Genomic DNA, 26877 nt, shown 5'->3' with positions numbered 1-26877 from the left:
TCTCCCTGGAATTCCAGACCATTCGTCAATAATTTATTAGCTCCACTGTCCCCACTCTCCCATTTCTAGAAATAGGCACATTTGCCTTTCCCCATTCCTAATGTGTCTCTTCTGGCTTCTGTGACCATTCCTATGTCCCTGAATGATCCAGCAGCCACACCTGCCAGCTCTTCCAGGAGCCTGGAATGTGTTCTGGATGATAGCTCCCTGAAAACAGTTTCTGTTGTCCTTGTCCTCATCTTGCCAGACAAGGAGAATGAGGCTTCCAGGGGTGAGCTGAATCAGGAGTGCCTTCCCCTAGAAGCATCCCTAATTATCAGTTGAAAGGAGAGGGATTATTTATTCGGTCAAGATCGAACATGGTTTCCTTTAGGTCCCCTCTACCCCTTTTTGGGAAGAACTATTATAGATCCCTCCTCTTAGGCATGGCTGTGTTGACAATAAAGTAAAATGAAGAAATAAAAATATGAAAATTCATCAGAATTCAGTATGTTAGTTTAAAATGTCCTATTTCTTAAAAAAAAAAATCTTGTGGGTCAAATTTCTCAATTTCCTCTTGTTGTTCCTTGTTCCACGATCAGGAGAAGGCAAGGATAAAAAGGAACATCAGCTCTCAGAGTAACTTCTCCTTTTGAGGCAACACTGTCAGAGCAGAGCTGAGCCCCTTCACTGGGAGGCTGTGCACATCCCAAGGCAGAGAGATGGGCAGAGCCACAGCATGGCTCCCTGAGCATTATTGGCATGCAGGTAAAGCGTTCCTTTTTTCTCTCTATTGATGAGAGTTCTTTTGGACCAGGGAACATGGATGTGAGGGTTAAGAAGAGGCTCTGAAACATGGAAGGCATGTGGAAAATGTGAGTGAGCTCTGAACAGGGCTGGAGGCACAAGGCTAAGATCAGGAGTAAAGCTGACCTTAAGGAGTAAAGTCGGGGCTGCTAGTCAATGTTTAGCAACTGGCTTTCCAAAATCACAAGAAACCTATTAAAGTTAATCTGAGGGGTTTTTTTTTTTGGTGGTGGTGGTTGTTTTTTTGTTTGTTTGTTTTGTTTTGTTTGAGGCAGTTGGGGTTAAGTGACTTGCCCAGGGTCACACAGCTGGTAAGTGTTAAGTGTCTGAGGCCGGATTTGAACTCAGGTACTACTGACTCCAGGGCCGGTGCTCTATCCACTGCGCCACCTAGCTGCCCCACACCATCACTTTCTTAAGTCTAGGCGATCAACAAAACAAGAAATTAAGCTTGAGGAATATTCTCGCTGAAAAGTTCACAGTCTGGTCCAGAAGGGGTGGCAAGACAAGAGGGAGCAAGAATAGGCAAGAAAGAGGGAGGAAAGGACTAGAGGAAGGAGAGAAGAAGAAATCAGGAAGAAGTGTTTCTGTTTCCTCACCAGCAGCAGATAAAGGCCCTCTTTACTAGGCACCCACTTCATGCAACAGACAAGGGCAAAGTCATCTATCTGGTCCAAGGGTGGCGGGGGTCAATGAGTGGGAGAGTGTTAGGCTCTGACTATCACACTCATCTTAGAGTGGCTGCAAGTACATGTGTGGGATGCTGGGGACTTCTGTGAACCTTGGCAATGATATTTTCCATGAATGAATGCTGAAAGAGAACAAATGGACTGAGGGAGGGAAGCGATGGTCTGGTGGACCTGGCACTGATGGAGTATGTAGTTCCATGGTGTTTAGGGAGGAGATGGAGGGAAGGGAAAGAGAAGCCATGTGGGGAGGAATTGGAGGAAGAGTTGGACTGAGGCTATGGGTAAGAGGGAGAAAAGGAATGGTGAATCAAACGGGGGGCAGCACCGTCAAACACCCAAAGTTGGCCAGCTATCGTTCTGGGGCTAGTAGAAACAGTCCATGTTTTAGAGCTGGATGACTGTTTCATTCCTAAAAGCCCTTCCCTTCCTCCTTCCTCCTTCCTCCTTCCTCCTCTAGAACTTGTCCAGGGGCCTGGAATCATCACAGTGCTCTCTAGGAGCTCCCCTGAGCTTAGCTCTGAACTTTCCGCAGTCTAGGTCTGTGTCTCTGTTACTTTCCTTTTTAATGAAGGAGGAAGGTCTCCGTAGAGCCCACTCCCTTGCGATGCCAAGGTCCTGAGGTCACTCAAATTGTACTTGGTGTTCTTTCATCCCTACAGAACTGGGAAGATGCTGGCACCAACTGCCCTTCTGGGCTTGTGGACTTTCCCTCCTGTTGGTCAGTACCTGTTTCCTCAGCAGCTGTGTTGGTAAGTTCTGGGTCCCTCTGATCCCCGTTTTCCTAGCCTGGAGATATGAAGAAGCCACAGGGAGCCTATAGCACAGCCCGGCACAGAACAGTGGGACTGGCCCTGTTCTAGCACTGGGCAGCTTCTGGGGCACTTTGCCCCCCTGCCTTGTGAGGTAGACTGTGCATAAACCAACTGCTCCAATTTACATAGTGCCTTTCCCACAGGGCATCACAGGGCAGCTTGTTGGTGGAGCTAGCAAGCTGGATCTTGGGTCTTCTTGGCTCTTCTGTCCAAGAGCCCTCCCCAGAAGCCAGCTCACAAGAACTGAAAAGACCAGATGCTTGCCCCAGTCCTACAAATATATGGTAGAGAGGGATTGAGACAACTCCCCAAATTCCAGAAGAGTTCTCTGGAAAGGAATAGGAGAAAAGGGTGCAGGGGGAGGAAGCACATAAAATGGCCAAGGACAGTGGCCACCTAAGAGACCCACTGGGCAAAGGGTTGTAAAGGCTGCCCTTGCAATGGGGTGAGGCCTGGAAGGATTCTGAGCATCTGGGAGCAGACACTATACTAGGTGATGCTGGCATGAGGAAGTGCCATTCAGCAAAGACCCTCTTTTAAGGAAGCTTATGAAGGAGGCAGGTTGTGCAATGTGTCTGTGGGCTATCCTGGGGAAGGGAGTGTATCAGTGGCTTCTAAACTCTACCACCAGGCATTGCTCTGTGCCTCAGTTTCTTCCTCTGTAAAATGAATGGGCTCAACTTGATGACCTTTGGGGTTCTTTCCAGTTCTAAATGTTTGACCCCAGGACCCCTGGTTTAAAGAGTAAAAGGTTACAAATGTGGGGAGACAGTTGAGGGAGAAAAATGGGGGCCAGAGAACCAGATCTCAGCCAGGGCATCATTTGGGGGTTCCACCCAGTTTCTGTCCTGGCCTGGAGCTGGAGGCTGAGATGGCTGGTAGAATTTGGACAAGTATTTCTGAATGAGCAAAGGGAATAAATGGAGCAAGTGCCAAGGACCCTAGGTAATCTCCGTGTGACACGGCTTGATTCTGGTCCCATTCCCTCAGGGTCAGGTCCGCTACATTTGACCCCCACAGAGTTCTCTCAAACTTTCCCTGGAGGGTCTCGAGGGTCTTTCTTCTCTGCCCTAGCTCAGGCCCACACCAGTTGGGCCCCCCATATTTTGGGGGCCATAGTAACCAGCATTCCCATTCCATTGAGCCCCTCAGCATTAGATTAGCTCTCCTGAGGGATATTTGCTTCACACCCACGCGACAGACCAGGCCAGAATGGCCGCACATTTCTCAGCAGGTCCCCTAGCATCTTTTGCATGGCTGATGCCATTTTAGGTCGTCTAGGCATACGCTAAGCCCTTCCACAGTAGAATTCAGACCCTGTGTCCTTTGGACTCTCATCCAACTCAAGTCTGTGTCTCTCCTTCAGGGACTTTGGAGCCAGAGCTGAGGCTGGCCAATGGCAGTGGCCCCTGTGAAGGGTTAGTGCAGCTGAAGTCTCAGGGCCAGTGGGGGACGCTGTGCAGCAAGAGCTGGAGCAGAAATGAGGCCTCTGTGGTGTGCAGGCAGCTGGGCTGTCCCTCTGCTGTCAGCAGCTCAGGCTGGGCCAACACTATTTATGGATCTGGACTCTCATGGTCGAGCAATGTTTCCTGCCATGGGAACGAGTCAGCTCTCGGGGACTGCAGGCAGAGTCAATGGGGACGGGAGCCCTGTACCCCCAGGCAGGAGGTCCGAGTGAACTGCTCAGGTAAGACTCACTGGCCTCTTCCCACACCCCAGAGAGAGAAGGAAGAGCCACTTCCTGGGAGGCCCGGAAGAAGTGGGGGCACCAAGATGTAGCTCACATCAGACCGTGTTAGAGACCCCCTGCCCACTCTGTGGGCAGAGCTGGGCTGCCCAGGATTTCCCTGGACGGCTGCCAACCTTCCCATCTTCTCTCTCGTTTGACTTTCATGAGTCTCAATCAGAGTGGAGGGAAGAGCATCCCCTGTGGGAAGGGTCAATCCCGAGAGCCAAGCCCCAGTTCTCCTTCTCTCAGCGTCCCACATCTCTAAACACCCAGGTTGGCTCGCTAATCTTGGTGGGCAGACTTAGATAGAGCTGCCTCCACAGCTTTCATCAGTTCAGCCAAAGCCAAGCTAGGTATCCTCAAAGGAGCTTTATCAGGGGACCAGGAAAGGCATTGAGGTGGGCCAGCAGCAATGTCAATAGGTCTTCTGATCTCAAATACTCCTCCAGACACTGGCTTGTGGCCTGGGTAGCTCACTAAGCTTAAGAGGCACCACAGCCTCCAATCCTCAGCCAGACAGAACCAGGGTTTATGGCCTAATGCTGCGATGAGAGATCGACAAAGACTTGTGTGTCAAAAGAGCTGGGATCTCCCTGATGGGGTCATTCCCTTCCCTGCAGCAGGTCCCACCTCATCCCCTCCTTCTTTTCTGGTGAGGGTCATGAGCATGGGCTTTGGCAGATGGTCTGCCCAGCTCCCTCAAGGCCTTCTTCTACCTTCTGATTCTTGGGTTGTGTGTGTGTGGGGGGTTGTCTCCCAGCATGATCGCCCACATCCCTTTCCAGACATCTGAGCTTCTTTCTCACCCATCATCCACCACTATGGTGCTGCAGGATGCTCTCTCATTGTCCTTGGGGTCACTAGGTGCTGCTTCTGAGACTGAAGAGCCGGGGGGCTTTTCATCTCCTGGAGAAGCTGGGTTTCATTGATATGGTGCAGCCTGACCTCTACCTGGTCAGTCCTAGGCCCAGCTCACAATCTGCTAAGCTCTAGCTCCATAGGAGTTGGAGGAGAGGGCTGTCTGGAGCATGAAGGGAGAGCTAAAGAGGAAGGTCTGAGGTGTGACTGATTGTCCTGATGCATGAGTGAGGCGGATGAGAGAGAGAAGTCCTGGGAATTGGAGAAGGGTCTAGGCTACGCCAGGGGGAGGACCTGAGGGAGGAGAGCTAGGTGATGAGCGAGTGTGGCAGAGCGACATCTGAATGTGGCTTGGGGGGTACAGCCACTTCCTCCCCTGAAGCTGGGGATCCAAGATGGCGCAGCCATTTTGGCAAGGGGCCAGGAGGGGTATCTGGAGGGGCTGGGGAGGAAGAGACGGGCTCTGAAGTAGAACTGGCCAGTCGAGGCAGCTTCAAAATGGCCCAGGGGACAGGGGAGGTGGGACAGACCAGGGGCGGGGGTGAGAAGGGGCAGGAGACCTCACTGGGCTTAGTTCTGAGGGAGCAGAGATTCATTAGCCACAGCACAGGCCAAGAGAAACTGCACTGGCTCCCAGCTCTCCTTTTTCTTTTCTTTTTTAGAATTTTATTTTCCAAATTACATGTAAGAGCAAATTTTGACATCAATTTTTTAAAAAACTATGTGTTCCAACTTCTCTTCCTCCCTCCCCTCCCACCCCCACCCCAAGAACTCAAACAATTCAATATAAATTATACACGAGCAGTCATGGAAAACAGCTCTACATTAGCTAGGTTGTGAGAGAAAACATAAAAACAAAACTTCAGACTAAGGAATTGTCAAAAGAAATGTGTTTCAGCCTGTTTTCAGATACCATCAGTTCTTTCTCTGTAGATGGACTGCAATTTTTCCAAGTTCTTCAGAGTTATATTGGGTCATTGCCTTGCTGAAGATACCCACGAGTTTCCCAGTAGATCATCTTACACTAATGCTGTTATTTTGTATGTGGTACATTTCTCTCTGCCTCAGTTCATGTGGGTCTTTCCAGGTTTTTCTGATAGCATCCTGTTCATCATAACTTTTATATAGTACCTCGAACTTGACAAAGAATTTTCTTCACAGTAGCCCAGCAGAGTAGGTACCGTTTGACATTATAGTCAATTATCATAACTATTTTCCTCCATCCCGTTCCCTTCCAATGATATTTACTCTGTTGTCTATCTTATTTTGCCCTAATCCTCCTCAAAAGTGTTTTGCTACTGACTGCCCCCTCCCCCGCTCTACCCTCCCTTCATTCACCCTTCCCTCCTTATCCTCTTCTCCTCCTACTTTCCTGTAGGGTTAAATAGATGACTCCTCCCAATTGGGTGTGTGTGTTATTCCCTCCTTGAGCCTTTGAGGTTAAGGCCTTTGAGCTAATTCTGTTTTCTAAATTTTTCTTCCTCCCTCCCTCCTTAACTCTCCCTATGAAATCAAGCAATTCAATATATGTCATACATGTGCTGTTATGCAGAACATCTTCACCTTTCTCAAAAGTGTTTTGTTTTTTGCAGCTCCCTCCCCCAAACTTCCCTTTCCTCCTTCCCCTCCCACTTTTCCTCAAAGCAAGAATATATTACTATACCCTTGAGTATGCATATTATTTCCTCTTTGAGCCAATTCTGATGATAGTGAGGTTCATTCACTCCCCCACTCCTTCCTCTTCTTCCCCTCCACTCCATAAGCTTTTTTCTTGTTTCCTTCTTGTGAGCTACCTCTCCCCAGTCCACCTCTCCCCTTCCCCCTTCCCCAGTCTCTTCCTCCTACCCCTCAACCCTATTTTAAAGATGTCATCCTGGGTTAGCTAGGTTTCACAGTGGACAAAGCACCATCCCTGGGCCCAGGAGGCCCAGGAGGCCCAGAGCCCAAATCTGGCCCCAGACACAAGACAACCTACCCTGTTTGCTCCACAAAGAACAAGGATAGGCAAAAAATAAATACTTTACAAATACCATTCAGTTCAAACCTGTGTCCTCTGTGTATTCCTTACTGAAAAAGTTCTTATGAGTTGGAAGTATTATTTTCTCATGTATGACCGTAAATAGTTTAACCTTTTAATGCCCCTCATGATTTCTTTTCCCTGTTTACCTTTTTATGATTCTCCAGGGTCTTGTATTTGAAAGTCAAATTTTCTATTCAGTTCAGGTCTTTTCATCACAAATGCAGCGCCATCCATTTTTAGGGCTAGTTGATCTGGCAGGTGAGTTGTTACCCACTTCCATGGCCCCTGTCCTGGCTCCCAGCTTTCCTGTGTCCAGGACCAGCCCCTCCATCCTGGGACAGCCAATCTACTGTCTCCTCTTGGAGCCTGATCCCTCCCTGGTGTGTGTGGCCATTGTAGGGCAGGGGTGCATTCAGGTTCTGAGTGCAGCATGCACACCCAAGGGTGTGTCTCTGGGATCAAAGAAGAGGGTACTTGTAAAAAGCACTTATCTCAGTGCCTGACACACACCAGATGCTACATGAGTGCATACCCACTTCCCCTTCCCCTTCTCTGGGCATGCTGGCAGAGCAAGGTTGTGCCCAAGAGCTTGGGTTAGAGATGCCCGAGGTCCATGCACATGTGCAGGGGTTCGAGAGGGAGCTCAGGTGTCTCTGATGGTATCTCTGAAGTCAAAGGTGTAAAGACCCAATGAGTGTAGAGGCTCCTGGAAGGATCCAGTTTGAAACAGGAGGTTCTAGAGAGTGTCAATAGGATTAGAAAATGGAATTAAGGCAGGATCCCCAGGAAGGGCAGGGCCAAAAGCTCAAGGTCTCAGAAGGAAGGGAAGTGAGACTATCCAGAGAGGGGAAAGAAAAGAGAAAGGGACATATTTGCTGGGTACCCCAGTCCCTAACTTCCATATCAAGCTCTCTGCTTGTTTACTTCTTGTGGAAAACTACCAGAGAATTTAGGACTCTGGCCACCTGGCAGTCTAGGTTCTTGGTGTGTTTGCGTGAGTGTATATATGTGTGAGTAAATGTGTATGTGGGTGCATATGTGTGACTGTGTAAATGTGTGTCTAAGTGTATATGCACAAGAGTATGAATGTGTACAAATCTGTGAGTGTGCATATGTGTATGTATATTGCAAGTGTGTATTGTGTGAATGTATGTATGAGTGTGTAAATGCATGGGAGTGTTTATATATGCAAGTGTCTGTGCACATGTGTATACAAATGTATGACTATATACATGTGCATGCGAGTGTGTAGGAGTGCATGAATGTGTAAATGTGTGAGTGTATACATGTGTGCATATGAGTGTGCATGTGTGCATGAGCATGCAAATGCGTGAGAGCATCTTTGAATATATGTTCAAGTGTGTATGTATGTGAATGCGTGCATGAGTGGGTAAATGTGTGTGCGTGTATATGTGACTCTGTGTGTATATGTGTGTATCTCTGCCTGACACATTCTCTCTGGTGACAGAAGCTTTGTCCCCATCACAGAAGGAGCAGACCTGGAAGTGAGGCTGGTTGGTGGCCCAAACCAATGCATCGGACGTTTGGAGGTGAAGTTCCAGGGTCAGTGGGGGACCGTGTGTGACGACCTCTGGGGCAAGGAAGATTCGGAGGTCGTGTGCCGGCAGCTGGGCTGTGGCACAGCGTACCACATCCAGAAGTCACTGGTTCCTGGCACTGGGACTGGCACCATTTGGATGGATGATGTGGGCTGCCATGGCAATGAATCTTCTCTCTGGGACTGCAGCCACCGAGGATGGGGGCAGCACAATTGTAACCACCATGAGGATGTGGGGCTGGTCTGCTCAGGTGAGACCTGTGGGGAGGCCCTCCCTGAAGCAGGCCCTGGACTCAGGACAAGGCCCTAAGCAGGGGGGCTGCTCCATGTCCTTGCCTGACCCAAGCCTAGTTGCTTGTCTGAGTGTACGCCATCTGGGCAGGAATCTCTTGCTCCCCTGCCCTACAGACCACCTTGCTGGGTTAACTACCCGGCAGGGCGAGGCTCTGGCTTCCAGAGGCAGCCCGTGGTTTGGTCTCTTAGGAGCTTCCCAGTACTGTCTGAGTGCTTGGCCAGGCCGTGGTGGCTCAGGCCCTCCATCCAAGCCCCAGCCCAAGCCCAGGGGTGGGGGGGGCAGGGTTTGGGGGTGGCCCACCCCTTTTTATTCACTAATTCTTGTTCTTCCCAAGAATTCTCTGGAGGAGCAGGAGATGGGGGTGACTCTAAAAGAAAGAGAAGGAGAAAGCAAGCTCTGCCTTAGCATCTCCAGTGCTCTTCCCCACATCCTCCCAGGCACGTCTCAATGATAGCACCTGCTGGGCCTATCAAGCGTGGCCCTGGGCTTCCACCTCTCAGTCCTGAGGACCGGCCCAGATGTGATCAAGTCCCTCCTTCCACAGGAAAGCCCTGTGTGTGAGGGAGGGCTTCTCTCTGCCCTCCTCCCCAACCTTTGCCATGATATGTTTTGTACGTAGTTAAATGCTTCCCCCTCATCTCCCATAATCAGGGGCTCCCAGAGGGCGGCAACTGTCATCTGCATCTCTAGGTGGCTGGCACGCAGTAGATGCCTAAAAGGGTTTGTTGGTTGACAGGCCCCAAACTAGATTCTGGGTCGGTGATGATAGTAATGGGCAACAATCCAGGGGATGTTTTCTAGGGATCCCCAAATGTCCCTTACAGGATTCAGACATGCCCGTGCCCTTCAGGGTCCACGGCTCACTGAGAACGTGCGTGGGGCCACACCTGAGAACACTGGTGTTCCACACCGGGAGAACCATACTTTGTGGCCCTGAGATTCCATCCGTGCTCTTGTGAGGCAAATGTGCTGCAGGTCCCCTGGCTTTGTGCCAGGGTCCTCCCTCTGCAGCGCTCCACCAGCAGCCCTCTATGGCATGGCAGGAATGACTGTTAAGTTCCCTCCCCATTACTGATGTTTCTCTCCCCACCTCTTGCAGACGGAGCAGATCTGAAGCTAAGGCTGGTGGGTGGAACCAAAAATTGTTCCGGGTTGGTGGAGGTGAGAGTTCACGGACAGTGGGGTAGAATCTGTGACAACAGCTGGAACACCCAAGCGACCGGGGTGGTGTGTAGGCAGCTCGGATGCCCCGCCCCCCAGAATGCTGTGAGCTGGTTTAATGGCTCGGAGGAGGTGGAGCAGATTTGGTTCGGGAGCGTTCGCTGTCATGGGAATGAGTCAAGCCTCTGGAACTGTGACTACAATGGATGGTCTGGCTGTTCGTTCCAGCACCATGCGAAAGTGATCTGTTCTGGTAAGACACCTGGACCCTGGAGAGGGGAGGAGGAATGAGGGTCACGTTCAAGAACGTTCTTTGTCCTTACTTCTACCCAGAGGCAGCTAGCCGAAAGATGAGTTCAAATCCAGCCTCAGAAGCTTACTAGACATGGTCTGGCCTTAGGGAAATTATTTTGGCAGCCATGGTGAGGGGTAGGGTTAGGAAAAAAAGATTCTTCTACCTGAAAAGTGGTCAGGACTTGACCTAAGCTCCTGAATGTGTGGTTGGAGAGAAGGCAAAAGTAATGAGGTTGAGCTAGTGATTGATGGGGTGAAGGAGGGAAAGTAAAACAGCATCTGTCTTATGGATGAACTTGGGTGCCCTTGATGGAAATAGAGAAACTAGTGGAGGGATGAGCATGGAGGAGAGTAATAATTCTCATGTTGAGCTTGGCACACTGAGGGACGTCCAGGTGCTATTTGAGGGGGCTTGACCAGAGCTCAGATGAGAGATTAGATTCTGGAGTCACCAGTGAAGACAGGGATGATTGGATCTGTGGGAGAAGACAAGGTCACCCAGGGAGAGAGTGTTTGCAGCAAGCAAAAAGAAAAGGGTCAAGGCCAGAGCAATTGGCATCAGCACACTGTATGCCCCTTTCTAGGAAATGCAGCTTGATGGGCGGTGCATGGGTGGTCTCCTTCCCCTCCCCTTTGTGATGAGAGTACCTTTTGCTTAGATCTTAGATGACTCCAGGAGACCCCTTCTTACCCACCCTTTCTCTGCTTGTCCTGCCCATGTGTTCAGAGGTGGTTCATGTGACCAAGCCCATTTCCCAGACCCAGTCTCTTGGCCAGCTGGTGACCCCCCAGATGCAGCATTCTTTTCACAGCCTGGACCCCAGCGACCTCGGGGTGTTTGTCCAAGACGTCACAATCTGTGACAATACCTTTGAGGTCTCTCTGGTGCTAAGCGTGATTCGCATCCACATCAATCACCAGAAGGGGGGCTTGGATACAGCCTCAGCCCTATGTCCTAACAAACAGGCCAACAAGCCCCAGTCCTGGAGCCGCTGCTCCTGTGATGGCCCCGGCTTGGTCTGTCCCCTGGCATCTTCTGCCTAGAGGGAAGGCAGCCGCTGCTCCCTCTCTGAACACTCACTTTTCCCCTTGAAGAACCTCCGTTTCCCTTGCTCACCTCCTGTGTGTGGCTGTTCCTTTTCCTTCCTCTCCTCCTCCTTGAGACCCCAATGTAACTCCAACTTCCTGAGCAGAGGCGAGTTTTCCTCTCACCCTTGATGATTTGCATTTCCCTTTTTTAATATCTCCCTTTCCTTCCTAATGAGGGTCGGAGAGAGATGTCCCTCCAGGTCCTTCAACATCCCTTCCAGGAGGGACGCTTGTCAGCCAGTCAGCAGGCATTTATGAAGTTCTCACTCTGTGACAGGCCCTGGGCTACCAGTGGAGGCAAGAACAAAGACAGCTTCTGCCCTCCAAGGGCTTCGTGGAGGAAGACCATGCAGAAAGAGCTCGGTCTCTGGGCTGTGGCAGAAGCTCCCTCCCCTCTTTCCCATGCCCCACAGTTCTAGAGCAAGCAGAGGAAGTGTCGCCCTATCCAATCCCACCGATATTTCCTAAACTCGCTTTCACAGAGGAGCCTAGCCAAAGCCCTGTGGGCACAGGCAAAGGTTCTGAGGTTTGCTGGTTGCTTCTGTCATGGGTTCTGCTCATTCCATGTCCTGATTCTCTGTCCTTACACTGAGGAGGAAGCATCCATCAAGAGGGAGAAGAGAAGAGCAGCTAGGACTGGAGTCAGGAAGACCTGAGTTCAAATCCAGCCTTGGACACTTAGTATCTGTGTGACCTTGGGCAAGTCACTTAACCCTAATCACCTCAAAGAGAGAGAGAGAGAGAGAGAAAGAGAGAGAGAGAGAGAGAAGAAGAAGAAGAAGAAGAAGAAGAAGAAGAAGAAGAAGAAGAAGAAGAAGAAGACGAAGAAGAAGGAGGAGGAGGAGGAGGAGGAGGAGGAGGAGGAGGAGGAGGAGGAGGAGGAGGAGGAGGAGGAAGAGGAGGAGGAGGAGGAGGAGGAGGAGGAGGAGGAGGAGGGGGAGGAGGAGGAGGGAGAGGAGGGGTAGGAGGGGTAGGAGGAGCAGAGAAGAACATCTACTCCACATCTGGTCACTGATCTACAGGCCAGGTCAGACACAATCAGGAAACCTGCCTGAGCTGTGTTTGGGCTGGGGCTGGGGGGTGGGGATTCTCAGAATCCCTGCTGGGCTCAGAAGCTCACAGGGAGTGGATAAGGGAGGGAGCAAGGCCCTTTTTTTCTTTTTTCTTTCTTCCTTCCTTCCTTTCTTTCTTTTTTTTAAGTGGGGCAATGAGGGTTAAGTGACTTGCCCAGGGTCACACAGCTAGTAAGTGTCAAGTGTCTGAGGTCAGATTTGAACTCAGGTCCTCCTGAATCCAGGGCTGGTGCTTTATCCACTGTGCTACCTAGCTGCCCCCAAGGCCCTTTTTCTTATTGGGAAAGGTCTGACTCTTGGAGATCTTTCCTGTGACTTAAATCTCTCTCACTTACAGAAGAGAACGATTTGGAGCTGAGGCTCGTTGGGGGTGGCAGTCGGTGTGCTGGGACGGTGGAGCTGGAGATGCAGGGACTGCTGGGCACGGTGTGCCAGTCGGCGATGAACATGGAGACAGCATCAGTGATTTGTAGGCAGCTGGGATGTGGGTCTGTGGTCAGCATCTCTCACATGGACGACTTTGGAGAAGTGACGATGCACAGAGGTCTCACTGGCATCTCCTGTGATGGGAATGAGGCATCTTTTTGGGACTGCAAACATTGGCGTTGGGGAACAACGTCCTGTAGCGACAGATCGAGGGTGATCTGTTCAGGTAAGTCTTGGTGCTAGACACAGACCCTAATGGGCTCTGGTCTCATCCAAGGTGATGGCCAATCCCCAAACCACTCATGCTTCTTCTGAGTCCATGGTCACCCTTGGTGGGATAACACCAGAGACAACCCAGCCCCAAGCATGCTACCTCAAACCCTGATAGGCCTGAGAATTTGTTGGGACGGTCCCTGAGGAAGCTAGGGAGGTTAAGACTTTTAATGATGTCTTTGCCCAACTAGACTCCAGGGTGGAGCAAACCCTGATGATTCTTGGGGTGCCAGAGACCCTCTGCTAGGGGCAGAAATCTCCCGACCCTTCCTGAGAAATTCCTGCACACGTGTGGCAACCTGAACAGCAGACTAGCTCCACTTCCAAAGGTGGCATGACCCCTAGAGCAAAGCTTCTTAAATTGTGGGTCTCAACCCCATATGGGGCTGCAAAACTGAATGGGGGGGTCATGAAACATTTGGCAACAGCAAAAGATTATGTATATATATTTTATATGCCTATCTACCCCGGGGTCCTATAAAAATGTCTCAGGCAAAAAGGGGTCATGAGTGGAGAAAATTTAACAAGCCCTGGCCCAGAGGAGTCTCTCCTTGGCAGTCCCAGAATAGATCCACCTAAGGACAGGGAGCTGGTGCTGCTGCCTCACTTGCCTCAGCTGCTGGCAAACTATGGCATGGACCCTTTGAAGGTCTCCTAAACTACTCTCCCCCTCCACCCCACCCCCCACAGCCACTACATTTTTCTTTTCATTTAACGAAAATTTATTTCCTCTCTCCCACATTCATTCTGCTATTGCACACACACACACACACACACACACACACACACACACACACACACACACACACACACACCCCACCACCACCACCACCACCACCACCACCAATGACAACAACAATGTAATAAGAACTCAGAGTCAAACAAAATAAATCTGTACATGGGCCTTATCCAAAAAAATATCAGCCACCCCATAGCCTGGTTCTATCCCCTCTCTGTCAGGAGGTGGGTATCATGTTTCATGACTGGTCCTCTGGAATCATAGTTGGTCATTGTATTGATGAGAGTTCTTAAGTGTCTTGACAATATTGTGGTTAGTGTACAAAGTTTTGGGGGCTCTACTCTACTCTGCATCAGTTCATGCAAGTCTTCCCAGGTTTCTCTGAAACTATCCTCTTCATCATTTCTCAGACCATCTTCTTATTCTAGGGAAATCATGTAACATAATTTATTTAGCCATTCCCCAATTGATGGGCAGACTCTCTTCTTCCTGCTCTTTGCCAGCACAAAAAGAGCTGCGATAAATACTTTTGTACATATTTTTTCTCTCTTTCTTGAGTTTCTTTGGGGTATAGGCCTAGAGGTAATATTGCTGTATCAAATGTGTGCATAATTTACAGACACAATCACAGTTTTTGATGGTGTCTTCTCCAATCCGATGGCTATGAAGTGGAGCCTCAGGGTTGTTTTCATTTGCATTTGCATTTGCATTTGTCTGATTATTAGTGATTTGGAGCATTTTACAATATGGTTATTCACAGCTTGGGGCTCTTCATTTGAAAAATGACTTTTTATATTTGTCATGGGGTGTAGACTACCCCAACCCATACCCCATTTTCCCCCCTTTACATATTCTTTGATCATTTATTAATCATACAGTCGTTCTTGCTATCATCAATTTCAGTTCTCTCTCTCCATAGCCATATGTGTACACATATACAAATAGACATATGATCTATATGAGTGGGTGTATATTTATCTACTATATATGTGTGTGTATCTATCTAATTATGTCTATATATGTGAAAAATACTTCTTGTAGTTTCATGAAGTTATTCACTTCTGTTTAGTCTATTCTACATTTCAGTGAGCCTGTTGCTTGAGTAAAGTTTTATACCTCTTGTGCTAATGTATTAATTATCTTTCCACATCTGTCCTCCATAGCTCTCACATCTTTTTAATTCTTTCCTCTACCACTCTCTTTTAAGGCATAAAATAATTTTAAACTCTTCAACAAAACCTCTTCATTTCTTCTGGGAATTCTAGTTGAACTTGTGTCTAAGCTATTTTTTTTTGAGGCTTTGCTTGTAGATATTTTGGGGTCATTCTCTTTTTCTGGCTTATCCCTGTCATCATCATAGTGCTTTGTGGTGAGGTTCTTTTGGGTTTATTGATTCTTCCAACTTCTGGAATTAGTACTTTGTGGTAGGGCCAAGTTTGGAAGATTTCTAGAGGGAATGTCTGGGTCTTGTATAGATTTGTCCTGTATACTCATGGGTCCTGTTGCTGCTTTCTCAGGGTATTGAGTTCTGTGTTCTTCAAGAATCTCAGGGAAGACTCAGTCTGGGGACTGGCAGGCCTTTAGTGTGTCCAGTGCTGTATGATACATTGAAAAGTTGGATCACTGCTCTACTGATCTGAGTTTTGCAAGCTCCTGACTAAGGTTTGGGTTTGGGCAATATAACCATCTGCTTGGTCCTGGTTGGAGCTCCAACAGACTGCAGCTGGCCTGGCCACTATTAGCTATCTATAAATTGGGGTGGATTCAGAGGCAGAACTGAAGGCTACCCTTTTCATCTGAGCTTTCTGTCCTGGTTATTCAATTGTAGGTCTCGGATCAGGCTTGGGGCTGGATCCAAAATTGTACCCAGGTTGCACGGGGTCCTTCTGGCTAAATCTTGCCTCCAGTGTCTGGAAAAATGACTCATTGTGCCTTTTCCTTCCTGGTCTGGAGTTTGTCTAAGCCTTTGTTGGAGGAGTTGTGGGGGTGGTGATCAGTGAGCTGGATGGCAGTGCTTTCTCCTACTTGGCTGTGTTGGTTAGCTTCTTCTCTCCTGATCTTTAGAAGCCTGTAAAGTCACAGCCTATTCTGTTCTGACTCTACTACTCCAAAGACCAAACAAATGCAAATAGACAAGGAAGAGAGGTGCCCGCTTCATGGCCTTTGTTCCTGGCTGTATCTCTCTCCACACCCAGGAGCTTGTGTTGCCTCACATACCCCCATGAAGAGAAGGCTCATCCCTTTGTGCTCACTTGTGTCTCAGCAACCTACCAAATAGACTTCCTCTTCACTGTGTGCTGAAGGGGAGGAAATGGTCTCAGAATCCCTGCTGGGCTCAGAAGCTCACAGGGAGATTTCCTCAGGCTGAGCACACTCTGATGGCCACGAGGGCTGGGCTCTTGTTGGCTTGTCCACCGTCACACATGGGATGGTCACTTTGTAGGAACAGTGATTTATGCATTCCCCCCAAGATCTGGCACACAACAGGTGTTCAATAAATGCTTGTTGAGCAAATGGCATAAAATAAAGGAAACCCACAAGTCATTATTTTCGAAATGGGCAGCTTTCATGGTCTGGCAAGGAATAGGGGCAATGAGTCTTGGCCAGCGTGAGCAATGGGGGGATGATAGGAATGACTTACATTTCTAGCTATTGTTAATATTGTGACCCTGAGTGCTTAGTCAAAGAAGTGTCATTATGCCCATTTACAGACAATGGAATGGAGACATTAGGTGACAAAATGGCTGACGAAGACAAGTTTCCCATGATTCCGCATGTTTACCCTATATCAGATTGTTTGCCATCTCAGGGAGGGAGGGATAGAAGTTGGAACTCTAAACAACAATGAAATGGAAAATTTGTTTTTACACGGAATCGGGGAAAAACAACATATTAAAAAAAGATATTGGGGATTTGCCCATGGTCATACAGTGTCTTCAGCAGAATTGCTTTGCCTGGCATTCTTTGCCCCGGAGCGGCAGGGACCGGCTCTGAAGTCTTTTTGTTCCCCAGAGCACATGAAGGCGCAGCTGGCTGGAGGGGACTTTCCCTGCTCAGGAAGAGTCATGGTGAAGCATAAAGACACTTGGGGCTCCGTCTGTGCACACGACTTCCCTCTGTCCACAGCCAAAGTGCTGTGCAAGGAGCTTCAGTGTGGTTCTCTTGTCTCTGTGGTGGAGGCGACTCACTTTGGAGAAAGAAACATACCGATCCTGGATGAAGAGTTGAGGTGTAAAGGCAACGAGTCCCATCTGTCCCTGTGCCCCAGGGTGCTCCTCCCAGAGGGCAGCTGTACTGATGGCAGGGACATCGGCGTCATCTGCTCACGTGAGAATCAGAGAACGCATCGCCTCTATCCTTCCCCTCTCCTTTCCCCATCACCTGTACTCATCAGTTCTTGGAGGAGGTGTCCAGAGCCATGGCACTGGCTGTTGACATCCGGGAGAGCTGTGCACTTCCTTCCCATATCTGTTCTGCCTTGTCTTGTGATTCTCTGTCAGCTTGCCTTGGGTCATTGTCCCCAGTGTTCTCTCCCTGGGATGTCCCCTTCTCTACTCTCTAGGGGACCCAAAGCCACCGTGCCTATGCTTAGACCTCCCCCTGTTCTGCTGCACCTGATTTGACTCTGGGCTCTACTCCAAGGCATTGTCTCCTCTGCAGGGTACATCGACTCCCGGCTGGTTGATGGAGGCTCCAGGTGTGTAGGACGAGTGGAAATCCAGATCCAAGAGGGCTGGGGAGCCCTGTGTGACTCTTCTTGGGACTTGGCTAATGCCAATGTCCTTTGCAATCAGCTCCAGTGTGGTGTCGCTCTCTCGATCCCCAAAGGAGCCCATCTGGGGGAAGGACGAGGCCAGATCTGGCCTCACATGTTTCACTGCTCAGGGGTGGAGTCCCACTTGGGGGATTGTCCCGTGACTGCTCTGGGGGCTCCTGCATGTGACCGTGAAAGCACTGCCTCCGTGATCTGTTCAGGTAACAAAAGGGAATCCACTGTGGGGCCATAATCCAGGGGTAGAGGCCTCACCCTTGGAAGAAAGGGGGAGGTCTTGGGGAATCACAGGTGAGGGAAATGGTCACTCCCAAGAGAAGGGAGGAACCATGAAGGATGAGGCCACTCCTGCTTGGGCTGGATCAGCCATTCCACTCAACCCTTCCCTTTTGCCCCCAACCTGGCCAACCTGTTCCCCCTCCCCATATATGCCTACCAGAAGACTGAGCAGATCCATGTTTGTAGAAAACCGGACTGAGCCTATGGCCCCATGCAATGATACCGTGCACAACCCAGCTGGGACCACTACTCGCATGAGGAATTCTACAGGATGCTCTGGTGAGAACAGGGGGAATGCCTCAGAACCAGCTAGTGTGAAGCCCTGCAAGCATTCACTGAGTCTTACCAGCCTCTCTCTGTAGAGATCCGTGAAATCCGTCTCATGGATGGAGGAGACCGCTGTGCTGGCAGGGTGGAGATCTACCATGAAGGCTCCTGGGGCACCATCTGTGATGACTCTTGGGACCTGAATGATGCACATGTGGTGTGCCAACAGCTGGGCTGTGGAGTGGCCTTGAATGCCACCATTTCAGCTCACTTTGGACAAGGATCAGGGCCCATCTGGCTTGATGACCTGAGATGCTCTGGGAATGAATCCCAGGTGTGGCAATGTCCTTTTCGAGGCTGGGGTCGTCACAACTGTCGACACAAGGAAGATGCCGGAGTGATCTGCTCAGGTCTGTCAATTAGAGGAGCAAGGGCTTAGGGAGAGTGGAAAAGAATGGGCCCCTGGAGAGGGAGAAGCTCCCTATTTAATTCTGACCTTGAGCCAGGATATCCAGGCATTGAGTGGGCTTTCGGTACCCTTCATCCTGGCTGCATCCCCTCAGCCCTAAAATCACCAGCAAAGTCTGACTGACAGTTCCTGGATGGGAGGAGGTTCCTACCCTTTGCACAAAGAGTCCACTGGAAGTTTACCTTCCTGGCCACAAGTCAAGAACAGGTTTTCTGTTTTTTAAATAGTATTTTCCCCTACCCTTCCCCCCAATTATATGGTGGAGTTTTTTTTTTTTTTTTTGGTGAGGCAATTGGGGTTAAGTGACTTGCCCAGGGTCACACAGCCAGTAAGGGTCAAGGGTCTGAGGCTGGATTTGAACTCAGGTCCTCCTGAATCCAGGGCCGGTGCTCTATCCACTGTGCCACCTAGCTGCTTCCCCCCAACTATATGTTAAAATTTTCTTTCACTTTTGTTTTGTTTTAAAGTTTTGATTTCCAAATTCTAGCTTGACCTCCCTCCCTGCCCTCTCCCCTCCCTAAGACGGTAGGTAAAGCAGTCTGATGTCGGTTATACAAGTGCATATGAAAAGGAGTGAAAGAGGTAGATGGTGGGAAGGGTTTAGGGCCAGTGTTTGCCAAGGTGTGAGGGGTGACTGGACAAGGGGAAATTTGGGATCAGAGAGTAGAACATGGTAGAGATAAGCACTGGTTCACCAAAGGACCCCAATTTCAAAATGAGTAGGGTAGGTAGTGCAGGGGCTACCGATCACCTGAGAGGTGGAGGACATGGGGGTCCCAGGGAGGGTGAAGAACAGAGCTAAGGATCTGAAGCCACTGGGAAAGCTGGAATCCTAAAAAATTGTGATCAGATCAAGGAATTCCAGAGTCCATGGACTTGGATTCAGGATGGGAACCTCTCTGTGTGTAGCCAAGCCTGGGGGATGGAGCAGAAGAACTGGGAAGTTTGGCATTTGCAGAAGCCTCAGTTGGCATGTGGAAATGCCCAAGCATGGAGGCAGGAACTGGGGAGGAGGGAGTCTTCCTTTTCCTCTAGCTAAGTGCTCCCAGGGTCACTTCCTCCAATGGAATCTGTTCCCCAAGATCTCTAGATAAGCTCCAATGTCTTTGCCCACTTTTCTTTCTCTTTCTTCAACTCCTTCTAATGAAAAGTCTGTCTGTCAGACTGGTATCACAGAGTCCTTCCATGAGGAGAGCCTCCCTGTCATTCCTAGTCACCCTCCCCTTCCCCCAACCAGTCTTACTGAATTGAATCTTGAGAGGTGGCGGAATTGTCATGAACACAACTCTGGGCCATCGTTGACTGACTCTCCCTGAGTCTTAGTGTCTTCATTTGGAAAAAGGCCTTGTATTGGATGATTTCAAAGGACCTTTATAACCATTGTTTAAAAAAAAAAGGAATTCCCATTGACTAATATGGAAGCAAAAAAAGTACTGACCAAGCCCTACCCCCAGACCAAGGGAAAAACCAAAAGGACCCAACTGATGAGTGCAAGTGATTGTATATGCAAATGTCCACATCAGTTACTGGTCATTTTTAAAAAGAGAAATAAAACCTAGCTGTTCTCCTTTAACAAGGCCCCAAGGAGCAAAGCATAACAATGTGGTTCACATGAATTTATGGTCAATAAGCACATGTGAAAATAATGACAGAAAGTGTGATTTTCCAAGGTGGTGCAGGCGAAGGGGGGAGGCAGCAGCTCATCCCAACATGGGGCTGTCCATGGAAGATGCCTGGATTGGGCATCACCTTCCATGTTGGAAACCCCTTCACGGGGCTTCGTAAGCCAAGGATGTGCAGCTCCCATAGAAGTGATTGGCGAGAGGGAGGGAACCCTACCCCAAGATATTATTTAAGAAATCTCTTCGGCCACTAATGCCTTTTCTCTCTAGGGGTCCTGGCTTTGAGACTGCACAGCGATGCCAGCACTCAGGACTGTGCTGGACGATTGGAGGTCTTTTACAATGGGAGCTGGGGAGGTGTCGGCAAAAGGAAAATGACTGCCATCACCCCCAACCTGGTGTGTGGTCAGCTGGGCTGTGGGGACAACGGGACAGTGCAAGATGCTCCCTCACACCCGATGAATTCCAGGCCCTCATGGATTAATGATATCCAGTGTCCTAATGGGCCTGCCTCCCTCTGGCAATGCCCATCTGCATCCTGGGAGAAAAGATACCTGAGTCCAGCAGAAGAGACCTGGATCACCTGTACAGGTGAGTGTCCTTGTGTTTCCTCCTCTCTCTGCCTAAGGCCCAGGGAGGCTCAGGAGACCTAGGCCTGGTAGCAGATTCATTCTGCCCACCTTTCGGCTTGTCCAAGTTCTCTTACTTTTGGGAACAGCCTGTGCTCTGGGGGAGCCCAAGAGCAGATAGCGAGGCTTCTAACCCTAATTCTCTCAATCAGACAAAGGATATTTGTGTCAGGTCCCTGAGCCTCAGTCTCTTCTTCTGGAGAATGAGAATTTCTGGTTTAATGATTTTATAATAATGCCGGGCAGCTCAAATTTTCTACAAAATTTTATTAAGATAATTAAATTGATTGTCAATAACATTTATTGATTAAGTCCATCCAATTGATTAATTATTAACTACTAGATGCTAGGCACTTTGCTAAGCACTGGGGATCTAAGGGCTTAGAAGAACGCATGGTCCCTGATTTCAAGGAGCTAATAGTCATAAAGGGGAAACAAGCAAACAACAACAACAGGGAAACAAGATGGAGATGGGAGGGTCAGCAGGGGGAGGAACTTAGCATGAGGAGTTCAGGAGAAGGGAGGGCTTTATGAGGGACTCCCAGATCTACTTATCTGGCTTCATAGAAGGGAGGACTTTAGGTAGCCATGAAGGAAGACCAGGGGGAGAGGGGGGACGGCTCAAGAGAATGATGGGAGATGGAACATCTTGGAGGAACAGCCAGGAGGCCAGTGTGGCCAGATCATAGAGCACATGTTGGGGAGGGAGGTGGGGCCTGGGGTACAAAGGGCTTTGAAGGTCAAACAGAGCATTTCATATTTGCTCTTGTAGGAGAGAGGGAAGTGCTGGGGTTTATTGATTAAGGGGGTGACTTGGGAAGAATTGTGATTTAGGAGATCCATTTTGGTGCCCGGCTGGAGGGTGGCCTGGAGAGAAGGGAAGCTTTAGGCCAGCAGACCCTGCAGCTGCTATTGAAACAGCCCAATGATGAGGGGACGAAGGACTGTCCCAGGTGAAATCAGCATCAGAAGAGAGAAGGAGGGCTGGTATTTGAGAGTGGTTACAACGATGAAGGCAAGAAGCCTTGGCAACAGGTTGAATAGAGGGGGTGAAAGAGAGGGAGGAGCTCAGGATGACACCTAGGCTGGGAGCATGAGGAACTGGGACGGGGCTGGGGCCCTCAGGAACAGTTCCAAAATGAGGACAGTCAGGGAGAAAGAGAATGAGTTCAGGGTCTCCTATGTTGAGGCTAAAATGATTAGAGCAAGTGCTTTCAAACCCAAACAGAAAGAGATCTCTCAGGCACAGACTGACTCAGAAAACCTCCAATTAACATTATTTACACTGCATATTGATATATTTGTCAAACACTTCCTGGTGACACCTCTGTTCCAGAGGACATTTAGTGTGAGATGTCTAGTAGTCAGTCAGAGATTTGAGATGGAGGCCAGATAGGGATGACTCCAACTAACAGTGACTGGACCCCAAGCAGGTGGGTCCCATGGGATATTCTCGGGCATCTTCTTGGGCTCTTCTGCATTTCCAGGGAAGATGCGACTCCAAGGAGGAAGCTCCCAGTGCTCAGGGCGTGTGGAGGTCTGGCACAAAGGCTCCTGGGGCTCAGTGTGTGATGACTCCTGGGACCTGGCCGATGCTGAGGTTGTATGCCGGCAGCTGGGCTGCGGCTCGGCAACAGAGGCCCCACCAGAAGCTGCCTATGGACAAGGAATTGGGCCCGTCTTGCTGAGTAATGTTCGTTGCCAAGGAAATGAGTCATCTCTCTGGGACTGTCCTGCCGATCCTTGGGGGCAGGCAGACTGTGGGCACAAGGAAGATGCTAGTGTGAAGTGCTCAGGTAAGTATCTATAAGTCAGGCTGACACTGAGAACAACAGCTCTGGAGGGCTTTGGGGAGTGAGGCTGTCACATCATGGCTTGGGGTCCTGGGAAGGGGGGGAGGTGAAAAGAAGGAAGCGCCCTTCCTCCACGATGTTGAAGTCTTTGTTGGTCTCTGGAGACTCTGTCTTTGCCCATATAACTGTGGGAGGAGACTGGGGGACTCTGGGAGTCTATGGGACTCTTGGACTGACCCTGGGGGCTCTGACAGGAAGCAGGCTCCTCCGGCTCTCAAGTTCAGACCCCAGCTTTCCCCCTCCTTCTTCCTGCAGGTGTTTCCAAGGCCCCCGGATTTTCTGAAGGTACATCATCCCTGTCCATCAAGTGGCTGTGATGAGGGTCATGACAAGAGGTGCCAATTATGCCACTAGCTACACGGGGAATAGAAGTTCAGCATTGGCCACTGCCCTTTGGCAGGTCTTGGGCCGTTTAGCAAGTAACAGCATATCCCCCATCAGATATCCACCTAGAAGGTGCTCCCGGACTTAGTTCTCTCCCTTTCGGCCCCTGCTGACTCTTCCCCAAATTGTCCAGGGTCACAGGATTCCACAGTAGTGGGTATGAGAGCTCTCTTTGGTGTGTGCCTTCCCCCAAAGGGAGATTAGGGTGACTTCTAGGACCTGTGCCCTGTCACCACAGTGATTCAGGAGTCAGAGCCTAGGACCTGACTATTCATCTCTCTCTCTCTCTCTCCCTTCTCAGGACACAAAGGCTCTTCACTGCCCTGGATCTTTGGGGGCCTGCTGCTGGTCTTGCTCCTCTTTGCTCTCTTCTTTTGGGCTCAGGCTAGAAGGCGAAGACAGCGAGTTAGTGGTATGATCCTCCCCCCTCCCCAGTGTCCCCAGGAAGGCCCCCAGACAGTAAGGTCTCTGGGCGTCAGGAGGATGGTGGCTTCAGAAGTGGTGTGAACCGATGTGGGTGGTCTGGGAGAATCAGAGTAGGGAGGAAGCATGTTTGAAGTCTCCAGTGTGAGACAACCTCACCTCATAAGAATGTATGATTGGGCTCTGGGCAGGCTATGGGGATCACAGGCTGAGTTCGATGGGAGGACTCCTTTGACAAAGTGACCTTCTCAGGGCAGAAAAGTCACAGGGAAGCTGGGCAGGAAATAAGGTCATGGAGGTGACTGAGCCTTTGAGGCAGGTCGGAGCAGGCAAGTGGGCCAACTACACTGGGGGCCCTATGAGAGGGTGAGGGTCGTGTGAGCTATGCCTGAAGCTCTGGCTCAGGCAGGATCCTCTGTTCTCAGCCCTCTCCAATGGAGGGGACCTGAACCACATGGCCCTGTACCAGAAGACGGATTTCAAATGGAAGGATGACCAAAACTTGCTCAGCAGTGCAGGTGTGTGGGGCTCAGGGGCCACTATCTCAGATGTGAAGGACCCCCCCTCAATTGAAAGGACATACAAATACACCTCCCCACACACCCCAGTGAAAATGGGGGGCATGAAAGGCAAGCATACAAACAGGAGAACTGGTGCATCCCACAAGACCTGTGCTTTGAGGGACACAAAGCCTGAGCGCCCTGGATGGAGAATCAGCTCAGAGTTAGCACTGAGGAAGCACTCAGGTTCCAAGGCCTGGGCAAAGCCCTGGTAATACAAATGGAAAAATGAGACACCCACCTCGCCCCTGGCTCTCTAAGGGCTCACATTCTAATTGAGGGAGACAGCACACCTAGAAAATGGTCACGTACTGGGGCAGTGGAAGAGAGAAACTTGTGACATTGGGGTGGGGTCATTGAGGAGATTCCGTTCCCTCCTAGTGGGCTCTGGCACCCTGGATGATTTTCAGGGAGACCAACTTCAAATTCTACCTCTGATACATGGACCGGGAGTCAGGAAGAGCCAAGTTCAAATCTAGCCTCAGATACTGACTAACTATGTGACTTCACCTCTGCTTATCTCAATCTCCTCATCTATAAAATGAGGATAATAATGGTACTTACTCCCCAGTCTTGCTGTAAAGTTGAAAGGAGATCATATTTGTAAAGTGTTTGGCAAAGCCCTCTGTGATTGAGAGTTATCATCACCCTCATCCATTCATTATGGGATCCTGGGCGAGTCACTTAATGGTGACTCTCCTAAGACAATGACCAAAGGGGACATACCTATCTATATTGGCTGAGGGTCTTCATCTTTTTTAAACATTTTAATTTAGAGTTGAGCGGTCCAAATTCTACCCCTCCCTGAGCCAGTGAGCAACCAGATATAGATTATACCCGGGAAATCATGTAAAACATCCCTAGTCATCATTTTATACCAGAAGACTAGAACAAAAGAAAAAAAAAATAAAAGACAGTGGAAAACAGCCTGCTTCAGGCTGTGTTCCATCAATACCAGTTCTTTCTCTGGAGGTGGATGGTCTGCCTCATCAATAGTCCTTCAGGATTGTCCTGGACCATTATATTGCTGAGAATAGTTGAATCATTCACAGCTCTTCATCCAACAATATGTCTGTCTCTGTGCACAATGTTCTCCTGGTTCTGCTCACTTCATTATGCGTCAGTTCATAAAAGTCTTTCCAGGCCTTTCTGAAATCCTCCTGCTGGTCATTTCTTAGAGCACAATAATAGTCCATCACTATCATATACCGCAGCCTGTTTAGCCATTACCCCAATAGATGGGCATCGTTTTGATTTCTTTGATTTCCAATTCTTAGCCACCACAAAAAGAACAGCCACAAATATTTTTGTACAAATAGGTCCTTTTCCCTTTTTTTGATTGTTGGGATATAGACCTAGCAGCGGCATTGCTGGATCAAAGGGTATGCCTGATTTTATAGCCATTTGGTTATAGTTCCAAATTGCTCTCCAGAATGGTTGTATCAGTTCACAACTCCACCAAAAGTACATTGGTGTCCCAGTTTTCCCACATCACCATCAAGACCCAACATTTTCCATTTTTGTTATACTAGCCACCCAGATAGATGAGGTAATAGCTCAGAGTTGTTTTATTTTGCATTTTTCTGATCAATAGTGATTTAGAGCATTTTTTTATATGACTATAGGTAGCTTTGATTTATTTGAAAACTGCCTGTTCATATCCTTTGACCATTTGACAATTGGGAAATGACTTTTATTTTTATAAATTTGACTTGGTTCTCTCTGTATTTTAGAAATGTAGTCTGTTTCCCCATCAGAAGTTTCCTGCATTAATGAAATCATAGAGTATCCCCCTCCTCTTAAATTTGGCCCTCAGAATCAATTTGTGGGAGACAATAGAAGGCCCTGCTTGTGATCAGAGGTGCACCAGTATTGGGGGAAAACTTAAATGCCAGTGAATGATAACTGAGCAGTTCTCAGAGGAATACTTGGAATCACCTTATTCTCTTTGCCTTAGGCTCATCAGAATACTCATGGCCCCCAGCCCATGGCTCACTAGCAACACTTTCTCTTTCTTTCCTGTCTGTTTATTCTCCCTCCTGCCTGCCCCCTCCCCCCACCATACAACTCACCCACCTAAATGCTGGGCGCTGGCTTCCTGATATGCCTCCCTACCACTTGTTCCTGGAGGGAACATTCTGGGCTTGTCCTGCACAGAACCCGTAAGACTCAGCAGTAGACCATTCCCTAGGTTGTCAGCAGAACAGCTAACTCAATAAACCCACTGGATAAATCCCCAATGCCACCCCTGCTGCTAACTGTCCACGGCCCCATCCAGTCCCTTTCCGGCTTGTGAATTCCCCAGCTGCTAAAGGTTTTAGCTCAGACCTTCTCTAAATGGCTTTAGGAAAGAATAAAGAGGCTGTGAATTTGACCCCTTTAATCTCTCCAGAGGTCCCTGATGGATGTGATGATGCTACAGAGAGCAGTTCCAATATCGTCTCGAGGTCAGAAACCCTTCTTGTTCCCTGGAGAAACAAAAAGGCCGTCCACTTCAGAAGGTAGCTCCAGGACAAGCCAAGTCCCCACAGGTGAGGAGGTGTGTCTGCCAGTGGCTGTACTCACCAAGGGCACTGAGACCCCACCTGTTTCATCCCAAGCACAGACCCCTCAGGAGTCCTGAGGTTCCACACTTCTCAGCATCTCACACTTCTGCTGGAAGTGTCATCCACTGTCTCTAGGCCACTCTCAAAGAACTTGGTTGGTTAGGACATTGCCCCCAATCTTTCCCTTAAACTGACCCCTCTGAAGCTTGTCCCCATCACTCTGGCGCAAGCAGAAAAACAGTCTGTCCTCTCTTCCACATGGCTGACTTTA

At 49.3% G+C, this 26877-nt stretch overlaps 1 protein-coding gene across 1 annotated transcript in view; it reads left to right on the top strand.

Moving 5' to 3' along the window:
• Positions 1-680: 680 nt before the first annotated feature.
• Positions 681-26877, top strand: part of LOC122744433 (scavenger receptor cysteine-rich type 1 protein M130-like) — a 33136-nt gene continuing 6939 nt past the window's right edge. The window contains exons 1-16 of the mRNA XM_043989919.1: positions 681-747; positions 2135-2224; positions 3654-3974; positions 8383-8703; positions 9847-10161; positions 12702-13016; positions 16815-17129; positions 17463-17777; positions 18040-18132; positions 18216-18530; positions 20482-20802; positions 22328-22636; positions 22949-22978; positions 23379-23489; positions 23926-24018; positions 26453-26591. Coding sequence (XP_043845854.1) covers positions 702-747; positions 2135-2224; positions 3654-3974; positions 8383-8703; positions 9847-10161; positions 12702-13016; positions 16815-17129; positions 17463-17777; positions 18040-18132; positions 18216-18530; positions 20482-20802; positions 22328-22636; positions 22949-22978; positions 23379-23489; positions 23926-24018; positions 26453-26565 — 3423 coding nt within the window. The 5' untranslated portion in view covers positions 681-701 and the 3' untranslated portion in view covers positions 26566-26591. The remainder of the gene's footprint in view (positions 748-2134; positions 2225-3653; positions 3975-8382; positions 8704-9846; positions 10162-12701; positions 13017-16814; positions 17130-17462; positions 17778-18039; positions 18133-18215; positions 18531-20481; positions 20803-22327; positions 22637-22948; positions 22979-23378; positions 23490-23925; positions 24019-26452; positions 26592-26877) is intronic.

The sequence above is a fragment of the Dromiciops gliroides genome, chromosome 2 (assembly GCF_019393635.1).
Source record: "Dromiciops gliroides isolate mDroGli1 chromosome 2, mDroGli1.pri, whole genome shotgun sequence".
Taxonomy (NCBI): domain Eukaryota; kingdom Metazoa; phylum Chordata; class Mammalia; order Microbiotheria; family Microbiotheriidae; genus Dromiciops; species Dromiciops gliroides.
This window is presented reverse-complemented; position numbering and strand designations above follow the sequence as displayed.